At 48.0% G+C, this 14,479-nt stretch overlaps 1 protein-coding gene across 4 annotated transcripts in view; it reads left to right on the plus strand.

Annotated features, from left to right (window-relative positions):
• Window positions 1-14,479, plus strand: part of KATNIP (katanin interacting protein) — a 173,588-nt gene that overhangs the window by 16,346 nt on the left and 142,763 nt on the right. For all 4 annotated transcript variants that reach the window (XR_007124556.1, XM_047714380.1, XM_047714384.1 and 1 more), the window contains exon 2: window positions 2,385-2,440. Coding sequence is in view for 3 of the 4 variants with exons in the window: in XM_047714380.1 (XP_047570336.1) it covers window positions 2,385-2,440 (56 nt within the window). In the remaining variant the exon portion in view is untranslated. The remainder of the gene's footprint in view (window positions 1-2,384; window positions 2,441-14,479) is intronic.

Below are 14,479 nucleotides of genomic sequence, written 5' to 3' on the forward strand. Positions count from 1 at the left end.
TTACAAGTGTGCGTAATTAGCGTGGGTTATCTTCATTGGAAAATAAGCCAGTTATTTTCCAATTTAATGAATAAGCAGCTTCCAATGAACTCCGGTAGAGAGATTTGCTTTCCAATTTCAGTAGTTAAGTTCTGTGTTCTTTGTATTAATGGGTTGTTTTTATGGCCCACCTTAATGTTTTTCTTACTGTTCTCTATTGGTGTAACAGAATTTTAGGGATGAAAAGCAACTCCTGAGGTGATTCACGCTGGCTTTTAAAATAAAAATAAAAATTAAAATTAAAAAATGGGAAGAAAATATGGCCCAGAAGGATCCTGGGGGATCCTCTGACTTATCCAAGATCTCATAACTGGTCCGCTGTCCATTGGACCATGTCCCTAAGTGTGTGTCTAACCAGCACCAGAAGGGCTGCAGCCAGACTCTGGGAACTGCCCTGTTTGCCTCAGACTAGCTCTGCTTTCCTTCTGCTCCCTGGTTTTGTTCTGGGGGCTCTCTCCCTGCTGGCATCTTACTTACGTAAGCACTGCCTCTGCTGGTAGAACACTCTGGTCTGACCCCTGGTCTCCAAGCCTCCAGCTCCAGGCCAATCTCCTGGCTCCCGGCCCTGCCTTGTGTGGCCTACGTCCTGGCATGCCATCCTCTCTGGTTGGCCTTACGGCCTACAGTGAGTCCCTGGACTGACAGCTTAGACCAAGGGCAGTCAAGTTAAGGGTTTCTGGGAGTGGCCACCCTGCTTCCTCCCTCCAGAGCATCGGGGCTCAGGAGGTGGGATAAAATGGGTCCAACAACCCAGATCCCCTGATCCTTAATTTTGGGCCTCCTTCTTAATTTTTTAAATTAATAAACCTTATTTTTTAGAGCAATTTTAGGTCCATGGCAAAGTTGGGTAGAAAGTACAGCGTGTTTTCATAGACCCTCCATGTCTGCACACAGTACAACCTTTCCCCACTGCTGGCATCCAGCATCTTAGTAGTTCCTTAAGAGGGTATCTGCAGAATGCAATGGCAGACATGTAGTGAATTTCAGGTCACTTTGCTCTGCCTGGGCATTCTCCGGTAGTCTGTCCCCCAATGAATTTCAAATTCTGTCTTTCCAAATGAATTTTGAATTCCAATTGACTGCAGTTGGGTTACTGAGGTTGGGGTCCTGTACAACCTTGGAGCTCCCCTCCCAGGACAGGTAGGAAAGGGAGAGAGAAGGAGGCAGCTTAGGGTATCCTTATGAGCTGAGCAGATAACCCAAAGGACATCTACCCTACCATGATATTTTATAATCCAAGGTCTCCTATAAGTTCTCTGGCTGCCTCTTTTCCAAATCCTTTATTAATATCGGCCCCAAATTCTGGCAATTGCCAGAGGTTCATCTTTGGACCTTCGCTCTTCCCCTTATTCTCACTTTCTTGGAAAGAGTGCCCTCCTTTGACTGGTGCTTCATCACTGGCTATGAGGTCCCCCACCCTCTGCCCCCCACACCCATGAAGACTTACTGGAAGTCACCACATCCAGAGACAAACATCTTTCCTCCGAGACTCAGTCCCCACTTCTTGCCTCTTAATAAGTCATTGCTAAGTCTTTTTGCTCCTGCTTTGGAACACTCTTGGGTAATGGCACGTGTGGTACTGATTTTCTCACAAATAGCCACCTGCGAGGAAAGCTGGGTAATTTGGAAGACACATGGGCAAGGCGCAGAGGTTCCCATGTTACCTTTTAAAACCAAGGCAATCCATTAATTTTCCATCAAGGAATCCTTTTATAATGGACACTTGCATAAAAGTTGTGAAAACTGCATTTGGAACAGCATATTTAAACCATATGATGTTGAGCTGTTGAATTTATGCATACTTTCAAATGTTAGTCTTCCAGTTTTCTAAGAAAAGAAATTTCAATTCTCTCTGAAATTGCCCCTTATATAGGAAATGTGGGTGATTACTGCTAATTCACATCTGTACCATCACCTAGATAGTGAGTTTGGGGGTTTGGTGAAGCCCACTGGTGTGCGCTGATCAAAGGTTATGTGTATGCACACTGTGGAAGGCATTTTGTGGAAGGCATTTTATATAATTCCAAACAATTTAATAAAAATGTAATTCGACTGGGAAATCTTCCGTCGGCCCTGGCAGAGTGCAGATAATGTTCCAGATTAAAGAGCTGAGGCTTTGTTCATTACAGTCAAACGACGTGAATGCGTGAATTACCATTTCCTTGCCGTTGGTCTATTTCAAGAGTATGCCATTTTCCCACTATAATAATAGGCTACATTTTCTTAAAATCATTTGATTATGATTGGTCCCGTCTATTCAGTTTGCAAATAAAAAGCTTTTGTGGTGATAAACTAGCTGTTTTAAAATAGCCTTCATCTCTGGTTCTGCTTTTGAACTGCTACAGGTCAGACTCTGCGAAAGGCTGACAGAAGCCGGTCGTGCTCACGGGAGAAAAAGGAGGTAAATGTGTCACTGGTGAGGGTGGGTGGGAGGCAGCTTTGTTTGAAGGGAGCCTTCTGGTGAATAAGAATGCCTGGATCTCCTGCTTGTCTCTCTCTGAGTCTCCAGCTTGAATCCTGGTCCAGAAGATATCTGGCACCTTGAGGTCTCAACCAGAGTGTCACTGGTAGTAACAGTCTCTTAGGAAGTGTATCAGTTAGCTTTGTCTGTGTAACAAATTAAACCCGTGTTTTAGGGATGTCAGCAACAGTGCTTTTAGGTCATGATTTTGTGGGTCAGTAACGTGGGCTCAGCAGTTCTGATTTCAGCTGGGCTCACTGTGCCTTTGCGGTGAGGATTATGTCACCTTGGGGATGGGAATACCATGGCTTCAACTCTGTTTTAGTGCTTTCTCATCCACCAGCCAGCCAGCCAGCTTTGTTCTTGTGGGGGCTCAGGGGGTCAAGAGCATGAAGAGCGGAAGCTGTAGCCCTCTTGAGCCCTGGGCTTGGAACCAGCATGGTGTCCCTTCTGCCAACTTGGTTTTCTTTAAAGCAAGTCACACGGTCAGGCCAGGTTGGAGGCGTGGGGAAGTAGGCCTCACCTCTGCATGGGAAATCTACAAATACCGCGGCCGTTCTTGAAACCTGCCCCACTGAGCCCACCTGCCCTGTGCCCGGCAGAAGGGATGAGAGGGACACAGCTCTGATCTCACGGTGGGCGCCGTATAGATGGAAGGGATGTGCAGTGGGGTCATCATAATGCCGTGTGAGAAGGACAAAGAGAGTGGAATTTCAGTACAGAAAAGGGCTCACCTGACTCTGCCAGTGATCTCCAGAAAGGCAGGCGGAAAAGCCGATATGCAGGCTGCCTCTTTAGAATAAGCAGCAGTTTTTCGGGCCAAGTGAAGAGCATGGTCAAAGTCAAAGTCAGACACGGATAAGGGAGGTTGCAAGATTACTGAGCTGATGGGGCGCCTGGGTGGCTCATCAGTGGGTTAAAGCCTCTGCCTTCGGCTCGGGTCATGATCCCAGGGTACTGGGATCGAGCCCCACACCGGGGGGTGGGGTCTCTGCTCAGTGGGGAACCTGCTTCCTCATCAATCTCTGCCTGCCTCTCTGCCCACTTGTGATCTCTGCCTGTCAAATAAATAAATGAAATCTTTAAAAAAAAAAAAAGATTACTGAGCTGGAGGGTACAAAGTAGAAGCAAGGACCCAGAGGGTACCTCAGGGTCCTCAGATCCAGTCTCAAGCTCACTGGAGTTTGAATTTGAGTCTTATGTAGCCACAGATGGGTATAGGGGAACAGGGTGTGAAGGCACGAGGCTCATCTTAAGTATTGACCAAATCTTGAAATTCGTCCTGCGTCCTCTGAGTTGGCCTCACCCTCAGCCAAGTGAAGCAGGTTGGGGTTGGACCGCAAAGGGCCGTGGGTGCTTTGCAGTGGCTGTCATCCTGTCCCCTCTTGTCTCATTTCTCAGCTGTAGCCAGAACAGCTGGCATGGGTTTCCTTTTTATTTAAGCCACCTGACAGGGATGAGGGCTAGGACCTTGGTGCTGCTGAAAATATCTAAATGTCAGCCCTGATGGCCATTCTAGAAACTGAACCAGAGTGGATTCTGTCACTCCTTCCTGGTAGGAACATTTTTCTGGAAGCAGGAGCTGGTGTGCATATCTCCCACAAAGTCCTTCCAGGGACTTGGAGGGTAGATAGAGCTGGAACAGGAGTGAGCACAGGCCCCAGCAGGCTCCTAGCACCCCCCCTTGGTCAAGTGACTTAGCGTGGGCTCCCCTAAAGCCAGGAACGAAGTATTTCAACCTAACCGAGGCTTCGGTCGCAGAGTAACATCATGACATTTATCCACCTGAAGACATTGGCTGGAAATCGACAAAGCAGGGCAGCAGGAAAGGAGATACTCATGTCCCCCTCTGTCTTTCTCCTTGGCAACAAGGACTCCCTGATTGCTGCTTTCCTGGCTCCTCCCATCATGCCAGTTGCCCGAGAGCACTTCACCTCCCTCCTCTTCTGCAAAGTGCATGCAACGAGAGAAAGAGAGTGGAGATGTTTATCACAATTTCTAAGTTTCACCCCAAAAGAGATTTAAAATGGTTTCAGGCCTTTCTGGAAAAGAGGGTGCTGACTCTCAACAGGGCTTTTGTTTGTTTGGTTAGAGAATCAAGAGAAAGAGATAGCAAGCTGCCAGGATGCTCATCTTGATCTATGAGATTGTGCTTTTCCTGCCCACTTCCTCTTCTGCAACCCACACCCTCATCACCTGTGAAATCTGTACTTCCTGAGACTCGTGCCTAACGCAGGATGCTAGGTAGAGATCAGACTCTGTCACCATGAAAAGCAAGGGGAAGACGAGCTGGTTGGAACAGACAGACAGGCACATCATGCTGCTTCGGTGGTGAAGTGACACGGGCCTGGTCGCACCAGGGCAGGTGAACGTGCGATTTCCTTCCTGGGTTGGGACTGGGTAGTTCTCCGTGTGGTCATGAGCCAACCCAGCAAGGGGTGGAGTGGAGGCTATTCGCAGTGAGCTCAGCAGGCCAAATTCAGCCCCAAGGTGTGTTTTATTTGGCCCAGACCCTATTCCGTTTTTTTAAAAAATTTAGTAAAAAAATTTACAATTTTCCCATAAACATGTGCACTTCTGGCTTCTTTGATAAAATGGAGAATGACAGCAGAGGCCTTATTCCCGTGAAGCAATGCTGGGCCATGGCTGGTGTGTGGGGGCCCTTCATTCTGCCATCCCTGCCCTCCACACACATACACACACACACACACACACACACACCTGCTGAGCAACAGACAGGTGTCAGCAACCGCACTGTGACCAGCCCCATGCCAAGGGCTTTGTTTCAGTGGTCGAAAACATTGCTGCCCGTTAGAGTCACCCTGGAGCTTTTTAAATACCCTGAAGTTTAGGCCTTTTTCCAGACTAGTTAAATCAGCATCTTTGGGGGTGGGATACCCCCCCACCCTGCACCCCAAGCCACAGTTGAGAACCAGTGCTTGGTCCGTATTAAGTAACCCCTGGCTCTCAGCTCGGGTCCTGCCCTGAGCAGTGCATGCCTGCATGGCCCCGGGACACCCCAATTCTCAGGCCCTCCCACAGACACAGATAAACCCCCATCAGGTGCTGGAGGAGGGAGAACGGGCTTCCTAGAAGAGACCACATAGACCGAAGCTTTGGAAGAGCTCCAGTCCTTTCAGAAACATGCGTCTGATGGTTAACTTGAAGCCGGTAGATACTTTCCATTTAGCTGGTAAAAATATTCTTGGCCTTGTCTCTAACAAGTATTCATGGTTTCTGCCTGTGGAGATTATATAGTGTTTATGGCCCTTGGTCTTGAATTATTCATGATTTTGAAATTGTGGTCATTGTAGTTTACTCAAAAATCATTAGGAAGTAAATTTATCACACAGTGTTTAAAAACGTGGAAAAGAAAACCACAAAGGAGGAAAAAGATCTGTGTTCATCAGCCCCCCAGCATCCATCCTATTGCCCGTGGCACTGTGGGGCTCATGGCCATGGTGCTGGGGACAACACAGAGCTACTCGGGCCCCACAAGACGGAGTTAGTACCCACAGTGTACTCCTCCTGTCTCAGATCCCGGTCATATGACCTTGGCTGATTCTCTTGACCCCTCTTGACCCCTCTCACTGCCTGTTTACTAGGCAGTAATGCGTTAAAGTACCCTGCACAGTACCAGACCCGTAGTAAGCATTCCATAAATGTTAGTTGTTACATTATTTTAATCATTTCTTAGCATGTCTAATATTTAACAGAGAGGTATTCGTGTCCTTGGACAGAGAAGGCGCCCGATTGTACTTCTGCTGAAGGGATGTCCCTTGCTCCAGCTGGACTGGGAGCTGATTCCATCCTTCCAGTCTCCCGGCTGTATGCCCCTAGGCAGGCTAGATCCAGCTCCCCTACTCTGAATCAGTCTGAGAGTCTCCAGTGATAATGGACTGCCTTCTTTTGCAGCTGATTGGAGATTCTGAAAAATGCTCTTAACAGCACACTGATCTGCTGAGCTCACTTTGTAAAGGACTGCAGAAATCGTTTAACTCAACCACCAAGAAAATGTTAAGCTTTCCCTTTGCATGCACGTACAAGCACACACACTTGTACACATGGACACATGCACACTGGCGCGTGCGTGTGCACGCGCGCACACACACACACACACACACACACACAAGTACTTCCTGCTGTTAAGCAAAGTCTTTCGTTGCAAGGACTAGAGACTCCTTCCATCTTTGCCATCCAAAAGAGGAACTGGAGAACACAGTGAAGGAGGGAGTCCAGGATTCCGGCTGCCTCCAGGGATGGGGAATGCCCAATGACCCTCTCTGTACCATCATGAACATGCCGCCGCTCCTCTCTGCTCTATGCACCTCATCACTGTCTTGCTCTTCTCTCTCCTTCCTTCTCCTTTCCTCCCTCCCTTGTCCCAGTTCAGATGCAGAAAGAGAGTCTAGTCTGATTGACCTAGTAGTCAGTACCAAAGGGTATTTGGGGGACACAGTGCTCCTGCTCTTAGCGCTGCAGATACCCTCTCAAGGAGCAAACACTAAGCAATGGCTGGTGTGTCTTTCCAGAAATCTTGCGTAGACACGCAGCTATGCAGAACAGATCTGTCCCTCTTTGTCCCCGTGATAGCACAACAACACATGACTCCTTTTCCTTGGATTTTTTTTTTTTCACTTAATACCATGTTTTGGAGAGCATTCCATAAGGACATGTGCTCGGACCTCATCCATTCCTCTCTGTGGCTGCGTAGTGCTCCACTGTGAATTCACGGAAGCACAGTCCTTTCTCTGAAACCCTTGGGGCCAAATGTGTTTCACTGTTTTAGAATTTAGAAAGTAACACCATCCCAGTGTGGCCTGGGACAACACCCTATGATCAAACACATTAACACATCTGCAGGGAAATATGATTATTCATACTAAGTAGGATAAACAAAGGTTGTAAATTTCGTTGTCAGTTCTGATCTGATGTGGTCTGGTTCTGTTACCAAATAATGCATGTAAGGGAGTGTGGACCTGTCCGTAGAGAATGTTACCGTTCCTGGTTGACAGCTCTCTAGGCTGTTAAGAGAATTTGCTAGCAGAAGCACACTTTAAAGAATACCCTTGAGCAGACATCTTTGTGCGCATGTCCAAAGCTGAAATTCTTAAACGTGGAATGACTGACTCAAAGAGTATGCTCTTTTTAAAAACGGACATTGCCACTTGGTCTCCCAACAGCATGAGAGAGGCAAAGCTTTTGTTCCAGGCCACCCTATAGCATGCTAACCACAGTGAAGTGTGGCTGTCCACACCAGGACCATTCAGTGGCCACTCCCATATGCTCTCCAGTCCACTTTTCTCAGGAGGGAGTAGGAGCAGGGCAGCTGTCCGGAGAAGGACTGGGAGGCATGTCCAGCACCTCGATTTCTAAAAGCCATTTTTCCTGGGCCCTTGGCTCTGAGCACCTTGCTTGACTAGTTGACAGAGCACCAGTGGGACTAGCGACTTGTAAGTTTCAGACACTCCTGACATGCAGTGAAGAGACCCTTCCCCTTCCTCATTTCCAATCCCATGCTTCTTGCCACTTCAGCCTTCTGGGGGAATAGAGCATTGGCCCTTCCACATTTACAGATCTCAACCCCTTTGTTTAAAAATTAAAAAAATTTTTTTAAAAATAGAAAACAAAATTTTAAAAATAGCCAGAAAAGAAGAAGAAGAAGAAGAAGGAGTGGGGGAGGGAAAAAAAAAAAAAAACAACAATGCAGGCTGATAGCCCTATATTACAAGAGCCTGTCCAGTGTGACAGCTAACATTCCAAATCTGTACTTTTCCCGGAATGAAAGCTTTTAGTTCACATTTCTGGGCAGAGAAGGACTAAATCCATTTTTCATCCGGTTGCCAACCACATTCCCCATTGCGAAGTTACAACTGTCAGTCTTTTGGCCCCTCGAGGTCTTGGTCTCTGCAGCTCTGAGGATTTGGAGGTGGGGGAGCCCTCATGACACTGACAACTTCTGATCACTCCAGGGCAAACAAGTCACGTGGTGGGGTTCGAAGCCACTTAGCAAAGTAGGGGATCCTGGGAACACTGGAACCAAACAGCCTGGATTCTTAGCCTACCCACCCCATCACTCAGGCCAGTTGCCTATCCTGCCTGTGACTTGACTTTCTTGTCTAAGGAGTAGAGATCATAGAGAGCCTGCATCAGAGGGTCGTGGGAAGAATTCAGTGATTTAATATGTGTAAAGTCCTGGCAAGAGTGCTTGGCACCTACTAGGAGCTCAGTAAATGTTGCATGCTATAATTTAGGACTGGCAAGGGCAAAGTCACCTATTTATTTAGAAAGCTCATCCCTTCAGAGTCAGAGGTGGTTGAGAGGTCTTACCACGGAAAAACAGGCCACAGGTGGGCCGGTGTTCCTCACCCCTTTGCGGATGATGGAAACTCATTGCACCAAATGGCCAGCCTACTCTGAGACCCCCACAGTCAGGCCGGGAGCCCAGGAGACATGTCCACAGATACAGTGCCCGTAACCCACGTTTGACAGCAGGGCTAAGACGCGAGCTTGGGAAAGCAAAGAGAATCAATTTCTGATAAAATGCCAGGAAGGAGATTGACCCGTCGGAAACCTTTCTGGTATCAGCTTAGCTTCCAGCTCAAGAAAACCCATCAGAGAGCCGCAATTTGTGACCAGAAAGAGATAATGTTGACAGCTTTCCCTTTCCGGGTCTGTTTTGGGTAAACAATGTGCCCTTCAAAAGAGCTTCATCAAAGTTTTCTCTATTTCCAGATCCGAGGCATGAAATTGCCTTGAAAATGTCTCCCTCTACCTCCCCACCCCCAAATTCACTTTGTGGAATACAGAATGTGGTTAGAAATGAGAATGATGCTAAGAGAAGGAGCTTCCTGTGAATGCCTCTTGAAAGGCATGTCTGCTGGGGGAAAAGGGCCTGTGGACATTTCTGGAAGAGCAGGACAAGGGTCATGTCAGTGCCAGGCCACATGGGCTCCAGCCACCACTGCTGACTGTGGGTACACTTACTGTCCCCTTGCTGGGCCTCCATTTCCTCTGTGTCCCCCCAGTCTGACAAGGGCTGTTGGTTCTGTGACCCCCACTTTCTTAGGGTTCATGGGCTGTCTCTCAGACTGTTCAGGTGATGGGAGCCTTCCTCGAACTAGCTTCAGCCAGAAAGGGACTTCAGGTGCCTCACCTAGCTGTAAAGTTCAGGGGCAGACCACACCAGGCGTGGCTGGAGACACGTTCTCATTCAGTCCCTCCAGATTCATCCATGCCCGCCCTCCCGGCCTCCCGCAGCAGGCTGTTCCATCTCAGAGCAAGCTGGCCACCAGTAGCCCCAGGTTCACTGCATAGAAGCAGGAAGACACGTTGCGGGGAAGGGTACAGGGGCTGGAGCTAGAAGGTCTGGGGTTGAACCCCAGCTCCTCACTTACTGTGTATCCACCCACGGGCCTCAGTTTCTTCATACGTAGAATGGGGATACTAGCGGCACCCTCCTCATCGTGTCTTCAGGGGTACTCTAAACAGTGTCCGGCATGTAGTAAACCCCGAGAAAGTGACAGGTACTTCTTCCTCTCCTTTCCTCCCTGTCTTGACTATAATTCTCTCAACAGTGGCAGCCAGAGAGAGCAGCTTAAGACCCACGGCCAGCCCAGGGTTTATGGCATCCCGGTGACGTGGCTGGGGTGGGGGTTGACCCCATGGGAAGCACTTGCTGGGGAAGGGCTGTTTGCCCAAAGGAGAATCAGGATCCGGTTCCCAGAAGAAGGCAGGGAGAGGTAGACAGTGAGTAGGCAGAAGGTCACAGCTGCCTAGCACACGGCCACCTTGCGGTGGGGACGGTGAGGCTGACAACAGTGCCGTTGTCAGGTCCTCATGAGACCCCGTGAAGTGAGCAACCTTGTCCTCATCTTGCAAGTGAGGGCCCCTGGCTCACAGCAAGGAGGCAAGCTACCCAGTGCCCACTGCGAGTACGGGGCTGCACTGGTACTGCACATTGTGCATACCGTGGAAAGTGGCGAGTGCTTGCGTCTCCTCCAGGGGACCTCATGTGAGTTCTGTGGCCATCCCAAGCCTCATTTTCCTTTCTTCTTTTTTTCAGCATGACTTCCACTTTCCTTTTTTTCTAGAGGATGGTTTTTCTTTGGTCCTAGAGGACCTTGCTCCTCTGTTGGGCTTTGGTGCCAGCCATGGGGTAGCTCCCATGGGTCGCAGTTGGGGAAGAGGGTGTTCGGTCCTCCAGGGGGCTGCTCGAGTACAGTTCCTGCCTGCCTGGCTGCCAGGGTCCCAAGTCATGGGACTTCCGCTACAGCTTGGGAAGCAAGAACCTAGGCACCCGGAACTCTCACTTTGGAAATGTCTCTGACGGCTGTGGCCTCTACTGTGTTGCAAATGATGGATTTTTTTTTTTTAAAGATTTTATTTATTTATTTGACAGAGAGAAATCACAAGTAGGCAGAGAGGCAGGCAAAGAGAGAGGAGGAAGCAGGCTCCCTGCTGAGCAGAAAGCCCGATGTGGGGCTTGAACCCAGGACCTGGGATCATGACCTGAGCCAAAGGCAGCGGCTTAACCCACTGAGCCACCCAGGCGCCCCACAAATGATGGATTTCTTAATGTCCTTGCATAGGGACACACACTGGATAGCGTTGGCGTGGCAGATAGGCTGCATGTGGCTGCAGCCTTTTTTGGGCCATCTTGAAAGTGAGGCCCCAAGGACAAGGATCAGTTTCTTGATCTGTAAAATGGGCATCTTTGCCCCTTCCTCCTCAGTCTGAGGACTCAAGGGAGGTTGAGAGAGATGAACACATGAAGCCCAGCCCCACTCAGGTCACCGACTGGCTCTCCCACAGGCCACTTTCCCTCTTCTCCCCGTGGACCCTGTTGCCAGTTCAGAGTTAAACTGGAGGACCACATCCGTCCTCCTGGGACCAAAAGACTGGGCATGTGAGTAGGGAGGCAGAGGCAATGACAAGACAGATCACTCCAAGCCATCCTGGTCTGATACTTACTCCCTGCGTCCCCAAGTGCAGTTAATGACCACTGGATTCCAATCTAAGGCCAATGAAGAGAGTATGTGCCCCACCCCCACCCCTACTATATGATTTAGCCCAAAACTGTGAAGCAAATATAAGCAAATTCATTGAAGTTCTCCACTTCTTTTCTGTTCCTTTTTTTGATCTAGAAACCTAAACTCTTCCAAAAAAATATTCTTTGGGAAGCTCATACTTTGTTGATGCCCCAGAAGATGGTTGGCACAAGAGAGATGGACTGGCAGGAGGGGTCAGGCACAGGGCAGGGGTCTAGCCCAGGCTGTCGGCGCTCGCATCTTGGCTCTAGCTGTGGTGGCTTTGGCAAGTTATTTGCTTCCGTTATGTAGGTCTGTGCCTCAGTTTCCCCATCTGCAGAGTGGAACTGAAATGGAGTACTTGTACATGTGTATGGTCCTCCCTTCTCCCCCAGGGGCGTCCTGTTCAGCTGTGCTGCCAGCAAGGGGAGCACCGGAGGCAGGGCTGGTCCATCCACACCCACCTGGCTGGGACCCACATTAGACATTTTTCGTCTCTTTCTGATTCCAGAGCTAATGGATGCTAACTGTTGAGAAATTAGAAAATATGGAAAAGGTACACCAATCCGTCATTATTCTACCACCTAGATCATGCCACTCACTTGCTTTCGTGTTTCCTTCTGGCTTTTTTGTGCACACGTACCTATATGTCAGAATTAGGATCGTGCTATGAGACAATTAGAAATGCCTGCCTTTCAGGGTGCCTGGGTGGCTCCACAGCTAAGCGACCGATTCTTGATTGTGGCTCAGGTCATGACCTCAGGGTTGTGAGATCGAGTCCTACATCAGTCTCCACACTGAGTGTGGACCCTGCTTGGAATTCTCTCTCTGTTCTGTCCCTCTGCCCCTTCCCATGCTCTCTCTCTTAAAAAAAATAAAAAATAAAAAAAAAAGGAAAAGAAAGAAAGAAATGCCTACCTTCCATTCTTATTTTCAGCTTTTTTTTTTTTAGAGTTTACATCGCTCATGCTCACTTTTTTTTAAATTTTTTTTTATTTATTCATTTGACAGAGAGATCACAAGGAGGCAGAGAGTCAGGCAGAGAGAGAGGGAGGAAGCAGGCTCCCTGCCGAGCAGAGAGCCCAATGTGGGGCTCGATCCCAGGACCCTGAGACCATGACCTGAGCCGAAGGCAGAGGCTTTAACCCACTGAGCCACCCAGGCGCCCCTTATTTTCAGCTTTTTATTTATTGAGCTATAACTTACATACAATAAAGTGGATGATCTTAAGTACATAGTTTTAAGAATTTGTGCAAGGGAGTACACCTGGAAATAGCCAGTTCTCAGTGGAATGTTCATCTTTCTAGACTTCATTCTATTTGTACAGTTCTATTCATCATTTCCTTGGGGAGGTATTTGGCTGCACATAACAGAAAACCCAACTAATAATGGCCTAAATTGGGGGTCAGCAAGTTTTTTTTGTAAAAGGTCAGATAATACATGTTTTAGGCTTCATAGGCTGCACTGTCTCTATCACAGCTCCTCAGCTCTGTCATTATCCCAGGAAGGCAGCCAATTCAATATGTAAATGAATGGGCATGGTTGTGTTCCAATAAAACTTTATTTACAAAGATAGGTGGCAGGCCAGATTTGGCCTATGGGCTGTAATTGGCTCACCCTGGGCTTGACAGCAAGGATTCCAGTGGCAAGAAATCTGGAAATACCCTCATAAGAAAAACCTAATTTACATTCCTCCCAAAAATATTTGAGAATGCCAGCAATCTTGCCAATAGTGGGTATTAACAGCCTTTTCTGTTTTTGCCAATATTCTTTGTCCTCATTCCTGTGTTTTGGGTAAATGCTGCTCCTTCATCTTCCAGCTCAGTGATTTTCTCTCTGTCTGTATCTAGGCTGCTCTTCACTGTTTTTTGATCTTTTTATTTTGTTGATTAAATCTTTCATTCATGATTTCTAATTAATTCTTCTCCATACTAGGTTATTCTTGTTTGATGGAGACAGTGTCCCCCGTTATCCCTCCAAAAGTATTAAATATACTTAAAATGTCTCTGTTTGCATCACTCTCCTGATGTCTTTGGTTGTTGTCCTTCTGTTAATTGAGTTGGCCCCTTTCTTTCATGGTGTGAGTTTTCCTGGAATGTTTGGTGACTCATGAGTATGTGCTACTTCTGTGTTCTGTGAGCTCCTGTTTTCATCTCTGTGGATGTATTTCTTTTTTTTCTTTCTTTTCTTTTTCTTTTCTTTTCTTTTTTTTTTTTTGCGAGAGAGTGCAAGTGGGGGAGGGACAGGGAGGAAGAAAATCTTGGGCAGGCTCCACACCCAGCCTGGAGTCCAACGTAGGGCTTGATCTCATGACCCTGAGATCATGACCTGAGCCGAAATCAAGACTCAGACACTCAACCTACTGAGCCACCCAGGTGCCCCTGAACGCATTTCTTTTTAGCTGCCAGTGATCGAGTCAGAGGTACGGAACTTGCTACGAGAAGTCTGATGCTAATAGTTTGTCTTCTGAGCACAGGATCTTCCTTTTCCTTCTAGATATGTCCTGCTTTTCTGTCCCAGAGACCCATAATCACAGATCGACAAGCTAGGTGGACCAAAGAGCTACCTGTTAATGCCCTCACAGGAGTTTGCAGTCCGTGTCTTTGAGCTCTGACTTCAGATCATTTCCTCTCAGAGAATGTGCTTCCTCTTGGTTTGGAGCAGCCCACGACTCCCTTCCCCTTTTGCAGCAAGCCTTCCCAGCTTCTGATTTGGCCCATGTTTCTTTTCATTAGCCCAGTTCTCTCTGCCATCCCTTTCTCAGGGATATCTCGACATTCTGACTGTACCAGGAGCACCCCTCTTTATTTTCCCATGCTCTCATGGACTTTAAATAGGGGCATTTCTGTGGGCTTGGGCAGGAGAGGTTGATGTGTGTACTTGCCCTCGGTCTTTCCAACTGAATTCAGTCTCAAAGTGACTTCTTGTTAACAGTTTTCGTCTTCCTGGT

The sequence above is a fragment of the Lutra lutra genome, chromosome 18 (assembly GCF_902655055.1).
Source record: "Lutra lutra chromosome 18, mLutLut1.2, whole genome shotgun sequence".
NCBI lineage: Eukaryota > Metazoa > Chordata > Mammalia > Carnivora > Mustelidae > Lutra > Lutra lutra.